General features: G+C 35.8%; 2 protein-coding genes across 4 annotated transcripts; both read left to right on the top strand.

Moving 5' to 3' along the window:
- Positions 1 to 1,680: 1,680 nt before the first annotated feature.
- Positions 1,681 to 8,889, top strand: LOC102584148 (GTP-binding protein At3g49725, chloroplastic). 2 transcript variants are annotated; one of them, XM_006363736.2, is made up of 13 exons: positions 1,681 to 2,548; positions 4,378 to 4,442; positions 4,552 to 4,617; positions 4,830 to 4,919; positions 5,040 to 5,152; positions 5,341 to 5,409; positions 6,215 to 6,359; positions 6,443 to 6,498; positions 6,618 to 6,668; positions 7,285 to 7,339; positions 7,439 to 7,495; positions 7,656 to 7,775; positions 7,885 to 8,889. In XM_006363736.2, the coding sequence occupies exons 1-13, from the start codon at positions 2,104 to 2,106 to the stop codon at positions 8,395 to 8,397; spliced, it is 1,845 nt and encodes a 614-aa protein (XP_006363798.1). In that variant the 5' UTR covers positions 1,681 to 2,103; the 3' UTR covers positions 8,398 to 8,889. The 2 variants fall into 2 exon arrangements, with proteins under 2 accessions (XP_006363798.1, XP_006363799.1); XM_006363737.2 differs by having other exon boundaries at positions 1,682 to 2,548; positions 4,555 to 4,617.
- A 385-nt stretch (positions 8,890 to 9,274) lies between these two features.
- Positions 9,275 to 14,654, top strand: LOC102583825 (uncharacterized protein At3g49720-like). Of its 2 annotated transcripts, none has more exons than XM_006363735.1 (7): positions 9,275 to 9,718; positions 10,598 to 10,752; positions 10,909 to 10,948; positions 11,228 to 11,263; positions 11,988 to 12,362; positions 13,380 to 13,435; positions 14,145 to 14,654. In XM_006363735.1, the coding sequence occupies exons 2-7, from the start codon at positions 10,636 to 10,638 to the stop codon at positions 14,295 to 14,297; spliced, it is 777 nt and encodes a 258-aa protein (XP_006363797.1). In that variant the 5' UTR covers positions 9,275 to 9,718; positions 10,598 to 10,635; the 3' UTR covers positions 14,298 to 14,654. The 2 variants fall into 2 exon arrangements, with proteins under 2 accessions (XP_006363797.1, XP_015159110.1); XM_015303624.1 differs by lacking the exon at positions 9,275 to 9,718 and adding an exon at positions 10,335 to 10,499.
- Positions 14,655 to 15,563: the final 909 nt, after the last annotated feature.

Raw genomic sequence — 15,563 nt, 5'->3', positions numbered from 1 at the left:
GGTTAAATTATTTCATAGCTGCAATTTTTAGTTCTAAGAACGCCGAATTTCTATGGAAATGGGTAAGCTTCAATATGATATTTTTGAATCTATATTCTTGAATTGGAAGCAAGTGATTTCGTTGATGGTTTGAAGAATTTTGTGTGGCTGAAAATTGAAGTTCAAGGTTGAAACCGTGAAGCACAACTTAAACCACCATTAAAGTTAGTTCAAAAGCTTGAGTTCTTATTTCGACTTGCCACAAACGATCTCCGTTTTAAGTGGGTAATATACCAAACGAATCGAAATAGTGAGAAAAGTTTATATCTAGAATTTGGAGTGATTTGAAGAAGAGTTGAGGTGATTTGGCATCAAATTTTTATAGAAATTGTTCTAAAGAAGATGAAGAACTAGGTTGCATTTTTAGATTTGCAGGGAAATTATCAATTGTTAAATAAGTTGAAGAATATTAGTTGAAGCTAAAATTAGTAATGGCAAGATGATGAGTGACGATGAACTTTGGTGGCTGCCATTGATGATCTACTTCTAATAGGTACGAAGAAGAAAACAAATTAGAACTAGAAACAAATACAAGAAAAAGGGAGAAAAAAAATAAAAATACGAAAATTTATGAAAAAATATTAAAAGTAAAGTTTTAATGTTTTTTTTTTTATGTTCACTCTCTCAAGGAGAGTGCAATACACTCACTTTGCCATGTAGGCATTTAGGGTGATGATAATTTTTGTTTTAAACAGTTTAGGGGGTGATAGGACTCCCGTGAAGAATAAATATATAGTTGAGAATCCGGTCATAGCTTAAGGGGGCATTTGACCATTTTCTCTTATCGGACATTTCAAGTATTGCTACCTTCTTGAAGCGGAAAGAGAATCCCTCAACCAAGTCTCTAAACTTTTAAAGGATTTTTTTGTTTGAATTTTCTTATAATTAAGTTTTCTTAATTTCTTTAAAAAATTAGTTGGCTACTCTATTTTAAATAAAAAAATTATTTAATTGTGGAAATAATTTTGACATTTCAAATTGGGTCTTTTTTTCTTCTAAAAATAAAATGAAAAAATTACTTGGATGAATATCTTTTAATAATTAATTACTGATTTTAGCGATACTTTTTATTTATTATCATTTATAGCAATACTAGGATACATCTGCAATATGTATTAAAAGTGAATTATGTATGGAATATATATGTATTATAATTGTTTTGAAATATATTATGCTTGTTTATTAAGAAATTGACAGATTGTATTAAAATGTGTGATAAATGTATTATCCATCAATAAAACTTGTATTCAATGTGTTTTATAAATTGTTCTCTGTAATATGTATTAAAACTGTATTATAAATGTATTAAAAGAAATCAAGTGAAAAAAAATGTTGATGGTATAAATGGTAAATATTTTCTTAATATAATATATTTATGTAAGTTTCCCTTCATGACATATATAACAAACATAACTTTTACCCATAAGTTCTAACACCTATCCAAGATACTTATAAATTTGACACAAAATTATATTTTTATAACAATCTAACTAGTATATTATTCTACAATCATAATATGTTATTTTGATAAAAACTACTAATAACACAATTATCAGCTATTACAATTCGTCAAATTACAATTAGTTACGAAAATCTTTTAGTGAAAAGAATAATAACAATAATACTAACTAGTTATTGTTTAATATAATTTTTTCACAATTTTCGAATAATCTCTTCATGACGTGCATGCATTTTTAGATCAGATTATCGAAAAAGGTAGATAGGAATTAGTTGAGACTTAAGGTCACAAAAAAAAAGATTTTTTCATAAAATATAAAAATTTGGGACAAGTTTTAAAATTTAAAGAAAAATTAATAGTTATATATTTGCCCCAAACAAGTTCTCAATGGATTTTTAGAAATTAGAGTCGCATACATTTACTTCCTAATTTAGGCCTATCAATAAGGATTGGGCTTGGGCCGTCCAACTTTAACGAAATCGGTTTTGGGCTAACCCAACATGCACAATGCAACTCCACCGGCTGCGACTGTCACCCCATATATATATGCCGTGTAATATCAATTGTCACCGGCCGGAAACGCCTAATGAACACCGTCGTCTCCAATGTTCAGAACAATCTCTCACTTGCGATCTTCTTTAACCTCCAAGATTTGCCTTCCTCAAGCCCTACGCCACTTCTCTCAATTCTCCATCTCTCTACTTCCTACTCCAACTCAATCAATCCAGTTGCCCGTTAATCCATCACCGTCTACTCAATTATCTTTATTCCATTCTCTGTCATCGCCTTGTAGCTCTCTTCTTCTACAGAAGCATCAAGATGGGTCTGGAGATGACTTCAACACGGACCCTAAGAGTCCTCCAAGGCTATTTGTTGTTCAGCCTCGGTTTCGGCCTGATTCGGTTCTCAAGCCTAAACTTAATGAGGCACTGAACCTGGCTAATTCCCTTGAAGAACAAAGAGATGGGTTCTACGATACTGAGTTTCTTGATAAACAAATGCCCCATCATCTTGTCGTCCAAAACCCGGCTTCTCGATCAATTCGCGCTGGTGCGTTTTCCGTACCATTGTTCCTCTTGTCACGTAATGTGTTAAATGATTCTTTGCGTTCTTTGCTTCAATTCGCAGTATGAGTGTCAGAACACTTAATTTTGATCAAGAAATCGGATATAGATTCATCAAATATTTTATAAATTTAATGTACATATTTGAAAATATACATGAAAACTGCTATAATGCAACATAGCTAAGAAGTTTGAGAAAATTGTAATCAAAGGAAAAGTTGTTTGAATCCTCACATAAATTGGGTCAGAGGTAGTATATGAATTCTCTGTAGAAATCCAAGCAATGTTTGTATTAAATCTGTAGGTAACCGTAACATATAGTAACACCAAGAGCCAGAATGATATTTTTTCTTAACATTCCTTCACGTGTATTTAGTGGGCGGATATCTACACGTTGAGATAAAACTGTACATGTAAAGCCAGTCTAACTCTTGTAAGATTTTAAAAAGGCTTGCTCAACAGAAGTGATTATTATCTTCAACTTATTGATACATTTTGCATTACAGCCGCGATATCATCCCTAAAAGGTACATAAAATAAGGCTACCAAGTGCTGGTTGTCTCATATGTCGCATGGTTTCCTTACCTGTATGAAATTTGAGATTTCATTAATGTATTGAACACAATTCCTTAACCTGTTTTCAAGCATTTTAGCTGGTTATGATCTCTTTCCCATTGAGTCAAATGCATTAATTTTTTTTAAAGCATTAATGTGAAGTATGATATCTCTACTCTATTGTTTTTATTGCTTTGTCTTATCAATAGCTTTGAAATAAGCAAGAAGGTTCTCCATTATGGTGGTTCATTTCTTCAGGGAGTGAAGACAGTCAACTTAGAGTAATGTCTGTCACATTGAATGTAGTTAGTAAAAGAGTATCTGAAACTGAGAAGATACAGTAAAATAGCTGAAACAGGCTTGATCATAGATGGTTATATTTGCACTTTGAACTCTACTTTTTCCCAGTTGATATCTTCCATTCTGCAATATTGCTTGTCCTTGGGAAAGAAGTAAGAAACTTGGGTAATTTATGTAAAATTTATCAATAATCTATCTATATGAAGGCTCTTTTTTTATGCCCCCATTACCTTGAACAATTAAAGTGCTACATAATAGAGGAAACAAACTATGGGCTTGGACAGTTATAGTGCTATTTTGTAAAGCAACAAAGTCACAAACTAAGGGCTTGATTCAACAACTTTAAGTGCTTGACGCACTGTCATTTCGACATATCCTAATAATACTTCCTCATCAAGTTTCATTTTTGTTTTCCCTTTGAAAATGTGTGTATTAAAGTTTAATTGCCTTAATGTTGTTACAGTGTTTGTGGTGCATTTTTGTAACTACGAGTAAATGAAACTATCATGCTGGTGAGAGTACAGAATTCATATTAGTAAATGATTATGCAGACACCACTTCCTTAAGGGAAAGAAAAATTTCTAAACCACTTTCTCTCTCTCTCTCGCCCCTCATCACCTTCAGATCAAAACAAAGTTGACTGTGTTCTCTATAGAGGGGATATAGAAAGAAGCGGAAGAGTTATTGTTAGAACTGGATATTTGTGCTCACATTTCTCCCTTCATCTATGCGAAAGGTTGTCTGTTGAAAACTGTCTGGTAGACCTCTGCCTTTGTGTTGGGGTTCTTCCTTATAAAATATGGTCGAAATGTTTTCCTTATATAAGAGCTGACTTGTTGTTTAAGGGGGAGAGTGGGAATCTTCCTGAAGTTATTGGTAGAAAGGAGAGCCAACTATTGGTAAGTTTTTGATCTGTGGCCTATTCTTGAAATGATTTGTGCATTGTGCTTGTCATGACAGATACATTTTTTGGACCTGGAACTGTGGATACAGTGAAATGCCATGTAAATTCTTTGGATACTCAGGTAGAGGATTTACTATATGAATGTGATTTAATAAATTCATTAATTCTCCTAGCATTATGGAACTGTTAACGGTTAATCAGGCTGATAGTGGTCACTGGCATTTTGTTAGCAGGAAGGAATAGATGCCATTTTTGTAAATGCAATTCTTACTGGCATACAGCAGCGAAATTTAGAAGTAAGTCATTGTGCTTGTTGGTTTATTAATTTTATGCTCTAAAAGAAACTGATAGAGCCATTGGAAAAGTTGCTGACTTGCTGACTTGTTAGTTATATTCATATTCTGAAGGCAGACATTAATTAATCTCACAGCTACAATTATCCATCAGCCAAGGTTTCTATGTATTCCCCTTTAACCTTTTATTTTTATGATTTGTTCTTCCACTGCAGCGGGATTGGGGTAAACCTGTTCTGGACCGTGTAGGTCTGATAATAGAGATTTTCAATGCACATGCTCAGACGAAAGAAGCTAAGCTACAGGTGACCTGCTGCTCTATCTCGCTATGGTGTTCAATGTATTCTTTGATGATCGTTTTTGTGCCTATAGAAGAAGGAATACTTAGACCTTCGCAGTCTCTCTGACTTGCCATTAACTTACAGGCTGAGTTTGCTGCACTTATGTACAAAAAAAGTCGTCTTGTTCGTGTGCGTGGTCCTGGTGGACGTTATGGTTTTGGCGTAGGTGGAGAAGCTGAAGTAGTTAGTGCCAGAGGGTAATTTTATTGCTTACTGGCTTTTGATCTCTACTGAAGGATGCATTTGGAAGTTCAAAGAATTGATTTCCTGGCAGAGTTGTCCCCTTTTCAGTTATATGTTTACTGTAACTAAGATGATTGCTGAAGTTCAAGAAATTCCATTTGCTGCTGCTAGAATTTCTGAAGTATGCCATTTTCACTTGCAGGAGAGGAAGTGGGGGACGTGGTTTCATTAGTGGTGCTGGAGAGACAGAATTGCAGCTTCAGCGGCGAAGGTTTGTTACTGACCCTGATGTACTATTATTTTGTTAAACGTTTTTTGTGGATAGATAAGGCTGGAAAGGTTTCAGTCTGTCAGTTGAACATGTAGAGAACTTCTTATGCTAGAGAACTCTAAGTTATTGATTATAGGAACGAAACTGGTCAAAATTGAGCGAAATAGACATTGAGGATGCATTTATCCAGCCGCCCAGCCCAACTAGCTTGCGTTGAGGCATAGTTGTTCTAATTATTTTTCTAGGGAAAGCGGGAAAACACACTTTTTGTCAAGTCAGCTAATAATTGATTGTGCATGTTTTGCGTACACAACTCTGTTTATGAGAACTTATGCAAGCGATCTTGTTTAAAGAAATATTATTTGAGAGTCAAAGGAATATGAACCTCACTTTATTAGAGATTTAGATGCAAAATGAAGCTGAGTGGATCAATGTACCTTAGTAATGTGTAGCGGTAAGCAACTAGTGCTTTCAAGGGCTATGATATCATCATATTTTTTGTGATCATGTGCGTGTTCTCCAGAACTACAGAAGAAAAATGAAAATGAATGTGGTAACTTGAAGAATAGTGTGTGATAATATATGGTTTAACCATGAAATGTGTGTCAGCAGAAATATTTTTGTCCTTTTGGATTATTCGTGTATTTGATTAGTAAATTATTTTCAGTCAATAGTAGAGGTTGTCTATATACTGAATACATTCCCTACTTTACTGTTTCCACTTAGTTGTTAATGATCCAATAGTGTTTCACTCGCTCACTGTATACATATGATATTTTTCTAATTCTACTGCTTTCGGTTTCAGAATTTTAGAACGGAAGAATCAATTGTTATCTGAGATTAAAGAGGTTCGTCGTACACGATCATTGCAGCGTGCTGCTCGTAAGAGGCATGGAGGATCAGATGGTCAAGAAATTCCTACAGTTGCTGTTGTTGGTTACACAAATGCTGTAGGTTGATCGGAAACACGTGAATCCCTTTAATCTGATATTACAGCAATCTCTTATTATGGATGAAATTGTTTCCTTAACAGGGAAAATCTACTTTGGTTAGTGCAGTATCAGAGAGCTTTCTCTACTGCGATGATCGGTATGGTAAACAACTTGCTAGTCTGTAGTTTGACTCTGATGCTGGATGTCAGTTAAGCTTGAATTGTGACAAGTTGAGTTATATGACACTATCCAACATTTGGGCTCTTAATTGTGCAGATTGTTTGCCACAGTGGACCCCAAGTTAAGAAGTGTCATTCTCCCATCAGGGTAATATGAAATTGGATGAATTCGTTAGACTTTCCATCTAGTGAAGAGAAACTAGAAGGACCTCCCCTTTAGTTTGAGAAATATCCGAAAAGTTTAATGTTTCATTACACATACCTCTGCTGGAGTTTGTCAGCACTCTTATAAGCATATGATGCCGTAATAAATTAAAGTTTTTGTTTCAATTTGTCCATACAATATCAATGTCTTACCTAACATGGATAGGAGAAATAAGAAAGAGACATCTGACAATTTTTTTCTATTTTGTAGCTTCTTACTGGAAGTGAATTGCAGTTCTTAATTTTTTCATGCAGTTCGCTTCGTACTTCCATTAAACTTTTTTGTTGACAAAAAGGTTGGTGAAGTTCCCTAAGCAATCAATTTGAAAAATGAGGCTATTTTGGTCAGACTATTCAAATAGACTTCCCCTGTTATACAGGGAAGTTTATGATATTTCTCAAAGTGGAAAGGAGGTCCATTAAGTTTTTCTTACATAGATGGGATGTCTAAGTAACTGGGTTTACAAAATATTGATGTAGCTAATTTGATTTATGCCTTTTGCCGAGGATGAATGCTCACCCCCTATTTTTGGTCATTGGATTAAATACATAATATTCAGAAGGAAAGTGCTGCTCAGTGATACTGTGGGATTCATATCAGAATTGCCTATACAGGTGAGTGGATAGTGTCACCAACTGGTCCTCTTGTTATGGCATCAGAGACCTTAGCAATCACTTGGACTTGATTTTTCAAAATGTTTTTTTTGTGTGCAGCTAGTAGAAGCCTTTCACGCAACATTGGAAGAGGTTGTTGAAGCTGACCTCCTTGTGGTATCTTCTTTCTCTAATTACATTTTCAATGTTGTTAACATATTATGTTCTGCCAAGCTCCACCAAAATGATGTTCAAATCAGAATTGCAAATCTGTTAGCTAAAGAAAAGTTGCTTGAACTGTAAAGTTTCTAATCTGATAGATTACATATTCTTGCAGCATGTTCTGGACTCAAGTGCACCAAACCTAAATGAGCAGCGGGAAGCAGTGTTGCAAGTTCTCGGGCAGATAGGAGTCTCTGAGCAGAAGCTCCAGAATATGATTGAAGTTTGGAATAAGGTAAGTAGAATAACTATCATTCCCTAAATTTTAAAAACTGTCTGAGATATTCAAATATTCTGAAACATGTATCCAGATGCATTGCTTCAGTATTTCGAAATTTATGTAGATTGATCTTCGCGAGGATTTTGTTGGAGATGGTTATTGCAATGAGGATGAAGTTCCTAGCGGGTCAGAAGAAAACAATGATGTTGCATCCAATAAATTGTGTGAAGAGGACCTCCTTGATTATGATGATAATGAAGATGAGGACTTTGAGCAATCAGGCAAGCTTGGAGAGGTCATAGATGATCAACAAGGTAACTACTCCGACGAGTTGGTCTCCGGTGATGAACAAGATTCCTGGATTGACTGTAATGGTTCCTTAGTGGGCTGTGGGAGTGCAGAGGTCCAGCAAAACGACCCCTCTAACAAGTGGGAGGTCGTTAGCAGTGAAAATCAGTTTGGATCTGAGTCTGCTCCACATGTCAAGACATCTGCCTTAACAGGTGTTGGGTTGCAAGAGTTGCTGGAGCTTCTTGATGAAAAATTGAAGCCCCAGAAAACCATAGAGAAGGATATATTTGACCGCAAATGGAGACGACCACGCACAGAAGATACCAGAATAGCAGTTGAACAATAGTATTTATTTATAGCAGCTGTGGAATCTTTAACACAGTTAGGAGGACTCGTGACTAACAACTACGTACATGCATCTCCTTTTCGAACATGGATTGGAGCTGCCTTTTAGACCGTGGTCATCAGTTATTCGGGATGTCTTCACTCCCATTTTAAATACGAATAAGGTTATTCTATATCTGGTATTTCATTCTCTGAATATCAAGAGGTGCTTATCAAACTACGAAAATGCCTAATGTAACTGGTTCACAGGCTCTTGCAAGTTACATGCTTCTGGCTTTCACAGCCATTTTCGGCACACAGCCTGTAGTATAGATGATATCTCCTTTACGTTACATCATGTACTTAGAATAACTTGTGAGCCGTGACATATTATGTGTTGTTGTAAAAGTAGACGTTTAAATGCTTGTGAGACAAAACTATCAAGTTGTAGAGCAAATCCCGAAATAGTTTGTGGTTCTATATTTCTCAGTTATGAAAGTAGCTTTTCACCAAATTCTTTATCAACCAGTACTGCCGACACACTTTGGGCAATGTGATAAAACCAAGTACATAGCAGAAGTTCATTTATCCATTTCTGTTAACTGTCAGCCCTATCATTTTCATAAGCAATTCCTTTTTAGACGTTGTACAGAGTACAAAACCTAAAATTGTCGTTTTAGATGATGAAGCTTGTACTGGTGGTTAACTTATTCACTGTTAAAAGTTCCACCAAAAACTGAAGAAGGGTAAACCTTACTGTGCATTGTTTACGTACCAAAATATCTTTAGAACTTGTGATGCAATTAATCAATTAAATATGATTTTAGGGAGGACAAATCAGTCCAGATACATGTGTTACAAAAAAGTTAAAACAAGGGAGCTAGTTGTAATATTGTAAACTTACAAAAAAGTTAAAACAAGGGAGCTAGTTATAATATTGTAAACGTAAAAGAGAGTCATGTTAAGTGTAATGAGTGTGTATTTGTTATTATGATTAATAAAGTAGGATCACCGACGGTCGACGGCAAGGGCAAAATAATGCTATATTAGTATCAACTTTAAGTCGCTGTCTATAATAAAGGATGGCCATTTCTAATTCCTACGTGTTTGACATTTGCTGTCTTTCAGGGTCCCCCATCCGCTAGGCTAGTTTTTGGTTGGTTTTCACTTACTTACACCCAAGAAAATACGCGTTGGATCCGACCTGAGCATGCATATGTTTCTAAGTAAAACACAACAACAGATCCAAATCTAGCAACCTTTGAAGATTAGATCCAATAATACATTCTTTTCTTCCTTAATTGCCAATTCTGTTCCTCTAAAGCTTCTCTCGTCGTGATTTGGTTGGTTTCCTTGCCTCTTTTAATTTGTGCCCTGTTTCCGATATTCATTTTCTTGAAATCTAATCTCTGTGTTTTTATACTTTTTCTGTCAACCCCATTCTTGAATCTTGATTTTGCTGTTAACCGATTCCCTACTTTGTCTAAATCTTGAATCTTGATTTTGCTGTTATTAATGTTGTTTCTTTAGCAGATCCACATTGTTAACCGCTCATTTGTTTTCTTCAAGAATTGCGTAGTTAGTCACTGAATTCAATTTCTCTAGTTCAAGATCAAGAAACTTTCTTGTTGTTATTTTCGGATAATGAAGTTCTGTGTTCTGTTAAAATTAGAGTGGCTGTAGTTTCGTATGTGACAATCCACATGTAGAATAAAAAGAAAGTTGGGTGGCTTTCCATTTTTGTGCTACTTTACACATCTGTATTTAGTTAACCTCATTTACTATATTTATTTTGGGGATCCTTGATCACCATACTGGTATCTTAATAGTCTGTGTGTGTGTGAGCCAAAGGTTGTAAAAAACAACATGATTGTGTTCATATGGGATTCAGGATTTGAAATTTATGGGTTCCTACGACCTCAAGTTAATATACTAATGATTGGATTTACATTTAAATATGTATAAATATTTAGATTTCTTGATCATCTACCTAATCTAAACTAAAGTTACCGATTTCCTGTGAACCCACATTATCATATTGTGGATCCGCCCTGGGTTGTGTTAACAATTGATCAACTCCATAAATAAGGTGGACCATTCCATAACAGCAAGAACTTTGAGCGTGTATGCCTCTCTTATTAATACTTTGTTTCTATATCTTCACATCTATTGTTGGAGTGAGGAGCAGTGGTTAAAAATTTCCTTTTCTAATTTGGTTCCAGGTGTAGTATTCTGGACTCAATATTCCAGTAAAGCAATTATGTCTAGAAGGCCCGGAAACCCCACACGGCGCTTTGCTGGTGGTGGAAGCCTCGGAGGCCTTTTTCATCCGAAATCGCGCCCTACTCCTTTATTACCTACAGTCCTCCTCATTCTTGTAAGTTTCGTAATTACTTCTCTGAAGGCCCTATAACTGGTGATCAAGTATGATTCATTCTAGCAATATATATTCACTTTGTTTTAATATCTGGTTCCCCAATTTGGGCTATGTTTCCAATTAAGTGCACTTAACTATTTTATCTACTAATTTCAGGGTGCTGTCCTTGTTATTGGCTATTTCTATCGAGGCTCAGGTATTTATTTTTTCTTTGGGTCTAAAATAAGCAATTATTTCAAAGTATTGTCTGCTTCCTAATTTTATGGGATCACCGGTTGCATCTGTGATGATATATTTTTTCTTTCCTACACTAATCAGAAATTGTCATTGGCTATCGTTCTTATCCTTTCAACACATACATCAGATTATCTTAAATTTACTCAGTGGTAGCAAGATCCTGATTGCCAGTTGTGTTGTTTGCTTCATAGTACTTGGCTTTATATATATTGGCTGATTGGTTATGTTTCCTTAATAGGTTCATCTGGAAGTTCAGCACTCAGCAGGCTTGAAGGTAAGCACCCTTATGTAATGGTGGTTTCCGTTGCATCATGCCATTAAATTATCTGTCTTTGCGGTATTTAACAATAATGGATAAACTTTTGCTGTTTCAAGAGGATAATTTAAGATGAATTGCTAGGGAATAGGGAGGTCAGGATTTCAAAAAAATAATTACACAAGTGATCAATGTTAAAGTCCTTGAATCTGAAAGCTTCTTACCTTGGACTTAATACCAACAATTAACAGCAGAAAGAATTTCAGGTATCACCACTAATTCAGATGCCCATAGTAGGGAGCCTTAATCTATAAATCAGTTAGCTTTTTCAGGATCCTATGTGGGAAAGAGTCTCACATTTCTTGCATGCTAAAACCGTTGGCATCTTTCCAAATTTAGTAAGATATGTTGTCTAGCGATTCACATTCTTTTTTTCATATAACTGATCAATATGTCATAGAAGATCAGGGAAGGAGTCATAGTCTTAAGTTACATCATCAAATAGTTTGCCTTCATCATAAACTACAAAGATCCTTTCTTCCATCTTGAAACAATTCATACAGGGAATAAGACTGAAAGCATGTCTGGTGGCATTTCTTATCAGATTAAACTATGTTGAAAGTGCATATCTTATTTCAGGGTGCAATATTCCACTATGAATTTTTACTGTATTTGCGAATCAGTTTGTTCAAAAAGAGCAACTCATTGAACTTAGAGGTTGCTTGTCTTTCAATGGCTGTAGGTGAATTTACCTGCACTTCGGAGGTTCACCAGGCAATACCTTATTTAAAGAAGGCATATGGTGACAGCATGCGCAAAGTTTTGCACGTGGGACCTGATACTTGTTCCGTGGTATCCAAACTATTAAAAGAAGAAGAAACTGAAGCATGGGGAGTTGAACCTTATGATGTTGAGGATGTTGATGTGAACTGCAAGAATCTTATCCGCCGAGGAATAGTGCGTGTGGCAGACATCAAATTCCCATTACCCTACAGGCCAAAATCATTTTCTCTTGTTATCGTGTCGGATGCAGTGGATTACTTATCTCCTAAATACCTAAACAAGACTATTCCAGAGTTAGCAAGGGTGTCAGCTGATGGTCTAGTCATTGTTACAGGTAAATATTAAAACTTTAGGTACATTGTATGAAAAGTTCTTAGCTGTTAAAATTGCTTTTTCTGGGGCACTGCTGACAAATGCTTGACATTCAACTCTCTCATAATTACTCATTAAAGATGCCTCTTGTGGTGAACAGTTGGACTATATACAAATTGAAATTATATCATTATACTACTGCTTCACAATTGCCTGGTTCTTAGAATTAACAAGTGAGGTTGCTCCAGTGGCAAGAGGACTCCACTTCCAACCAAGAGGTTGGGACTGCCTGGGATTGAAGAAAACCAGCATCCACAGAAGCAAATTTGGCAGTCTACCTCCCAAAAGCGAGCCATCTCTTACTTCCTCTACCCGGGGGGATCCCTTATCCCCGTTGAGTACTCCTGTCTTCCCCCCTTCTCGATTGGAACAATCGTTAGGTTTCCCTCCGCCCCGTCCATCTTGGACGTGACTTTGGTATTCCGAGTTCAAGTCAGTAAAGGAGCGAAGTGGGAAAGGGATCCTTTTTGACTCCTGACAGGGGGCTTGGAGGGTTGCGGTTTACCAATAAAAAAAAATGAGAAAAAAAGGCTCCTTGTTTGAATGTTTGGGATACGTCTATATTTGGAGCAACGTCCTCATTAGATATAGTTAATCTGCTTATGAGAAAATAAATGCTTTAATAAAGCCAACAATGGATAGTGCCTTCTTTTGTTTGGGTAGGCAGAGTTGATAGCATCTGCCTTCCAAAGTTCGTATCTTATAACCTTCTCCACCCCCACACCCCAAACACACACGTGCAACACCCACAAGTAAAAAAGGAAAAAGAGAAATCTGTAAGATAGTTCCCATGTAAGTTAAATGCCTACCTCTGTCACTGCCGTACATAGCACATGATTAATTGAATAGTTGCTTTTGAGAGACAAATATCTTTCCCTTCAAGGTACTGTGAGGAGAATATCTGTTGTTATTGAAAGCACTTTGTGGTTCATTTAACTTGCTCGTCTGTTAATTTTTTCCTATTGTTCTAAATTATCAGGTTACCCTGGTCACTCCAGAGCTAAAGTCGCTGAGCTATCCAAGTTTGGACGTCCTGTAAGTTGCAGTCTCTTCATTCAGTTATCACTTGTTTGGGTTGGTAATTGTTGTCAGTTGATTATTGATTGTGACTGGCTGTTAAATGCACTTTCAGCTTCTGTCTATGGTGGTACACCCGTCCTACTAGTGTAGATTACTTCAATTTAATGTATATAGGTACCAACATAAGAGTTATACTTTCGTATATTTATGAAGTCGAGTTCACAAGTGGACTGGAATTTATCTGGTTAGTTCCACATTCCACATAAAAGTAGGTCTTGTGTTGCTTTTTTCGGTGATTGATGGTGGAAAAAGTAATCCAAAAGTATGAACATTCCCCGTCTAGGGTAGTGAACGCATCTAAGAAACATCTCTCTTGATGTTCTGAGGGACGAAGATAGGTTAAATGCTTATTAGTTGAAATGCATTCTGTGGTTACAAAGAGCTTTCTGTTTTGGTATTTTATACCATTAAACCAAGAACTAAGTTGAAAGATTAAGTGTTAAGATTACAAAAACAAACTAGAGAACTGATGTTACAATATGCAGTACTATCTACAGCACCATGTTGATGATCGTTTGATAATTTGAGAACTGTGAAATTGGCACACACTGTTCTGAGGCAATAGATTCTCTAATCTTATGAAGACATGGTCTCTGTATCACTTTTTTCCTTTATCATTCTGCTCTGAAATTATAACTTAGAGAATTTGGCTTTCCATGTATAGGCAAAAATGCGGAGCTCTTCTTGGTGGGCACGCTTCTTTGTGCAGACCAGCCTTCAAGAGAACGATGCTGCAATCAAAAAGTTTGAGCAGGCTGCAGCTAGCGATGGATACAAGTCTAGGTGTCAGATTTTCCATGTTAAATCATTTCACTGACACATCAACCATCTCACAATTCAAGAGACCAATCTCTTCATTGTCGGTGATTTTTTAGCAGGTCTATATAAATTTCATTTTTGCACCTCCCACAGCCAAAGGGCAAAAAAGCAGGAATGAAGAAAAATATCCTGCATCATTTTGAGTATTCAATATGTACAAGCAGATTAATTGAAAGTTGAAAACTTTGGCTACCATCAATTTCATACAACCAACAAATCATGTAGTTAACAGGTTTAGTATTTGGTATGAATTTTCATCTGTATTATTTGTTCCCTACATCTTTATTATCAGGATGTTGCTGTACCTAGCATTAAATTTCTCTGTATGGTAAAATCTGCTCAACTTTTCTGTCCATCTTATCTAAATCTCTTGAACCAGATATATATCCCTGTCTATTGTACAATCTTTTAAAAGGTAAATGCTGCTGTTATTTACAATTTCTTGAGAGACTCGTGTTAATTAGGATTGGTAGAAAAACGAATTAATGGCAAACAAAAGAAGGTCCTTGACTCCCTGCATCTTAAGTTAAATGCTCTATGGCTTCACTTGATGCAGCTATTGAGATGTTGTTCAATAATATGTAGGATATTTACGTCTATTGCATTAGACGGTTAGAGAAATATTTGGTGTGTAAAAGGTATTTTAGTGAAGAGATAGAGATAGAGATAGATTAGCAGCAATGTATAGTTAAAGCATCCTAAGTTTATGGCTATGAGCTGTATAGTATATGCTATTATACCGCATTTTAGTACATCATGTTTGTAAATATGAGCTGTGTATACCATCTTAGTTCATCATATAATAAGCACAAGAAATTCGTAATGAGCAACAGAACTTTTCTATACCCATTACATACACCACTTCTTTTTTTATCCTGAATAGAGCTGCACCCATGATGATGCACGCCTAACCCTATGTTGCTGAATTTCCCAAAAAGATTAATTCACTTTCAAATTTTGGCTTGCTTAATTAACACCCTTTTAAAAGGAAAAGATATATATATACTTTATTTTTTGTTCTAACCTTGAATTGGAAAATAAAACCCCTATTATGTTGTTTAAATGTGTTTGGAAAAGGAGAAGTTATTGACCGATAAGTTGCCAGAGCTACTCCTATAGCAGAAATTGCTCATTTTATTGGAATGTGTTAAAGTTTGTTGGATTACACTTGTGGAGATATCTGCTTCTATCACTTTCGATAGATGTACATTGATAATCTTTTCTTATGGATTGAATTTCGATGGTTCCTAACTCCTATCTAGCA

This window comes from Solanum tuberosum, unplaced genomic scaffold (assembly GCF_000226075.1).
Source record: "Solanum tuberosum cultivar DM 1-3 516 R44 unplaced genomic scaffold, SolTub_3.0 scf00441, whole genome shotgun sequence".
NCBI lineage: Eukaryota > Viridiplantae > Streptophyta > Magnoliopsida > Solanales > Solanaceae > Solanum > Solanum tuberosum.
The sequence above is the reverse complement of the archived record's forward strand: the minus strand, read 5'-3'. Positions and strand labels throughout refer to the sequence as shown.

Bases quoted from the DNA above. Each gene is read 5' to 3' on its own strand.
- LOC102584148 (XM_006363736.2), top strand. From the start codon at position 2,104: ATGTTCAGAACAATCTCTCACTTGCGATCTTCTTTAACCTCCAAGATT. The intron at 6,499-6,617 runs GTATGGTAAACA...TTAATTGTGCAG, and splicing joins TTTCTCTACTGCGATGATCG to ATTGTTTGCCACAGTGGACC. The intron at 7,496-7,655 runs GTATCTTCTTTC...ATATTCTTGCAG, and splicing joins TTGAAGCTGACCTCCTTGTG to CATGTTCTGGACTCAAGTGC.
- LOC102583825 (XM_006363735.1), top strand. From the start codon at position 10,636: ATGTCTAGAAGGCCCGGAAACCCCACACGGCGCTTTGCTGGTGGTGGA. The intron at 10,949-11,227 runs GTATTTATTTTT...TTTCCTTAATAG, and splicing joins CTATTTCTATCGAGGCTCAG to GTTCATCTGGAAGTTCAGCA. The intron at 12,363-13,379 runs GTAAATATTAAA...CTAAATTATCAG, and splicing joins TGGTCTAGTCATTGTTACAG to GTTACCCTGGTCACTCCAGA.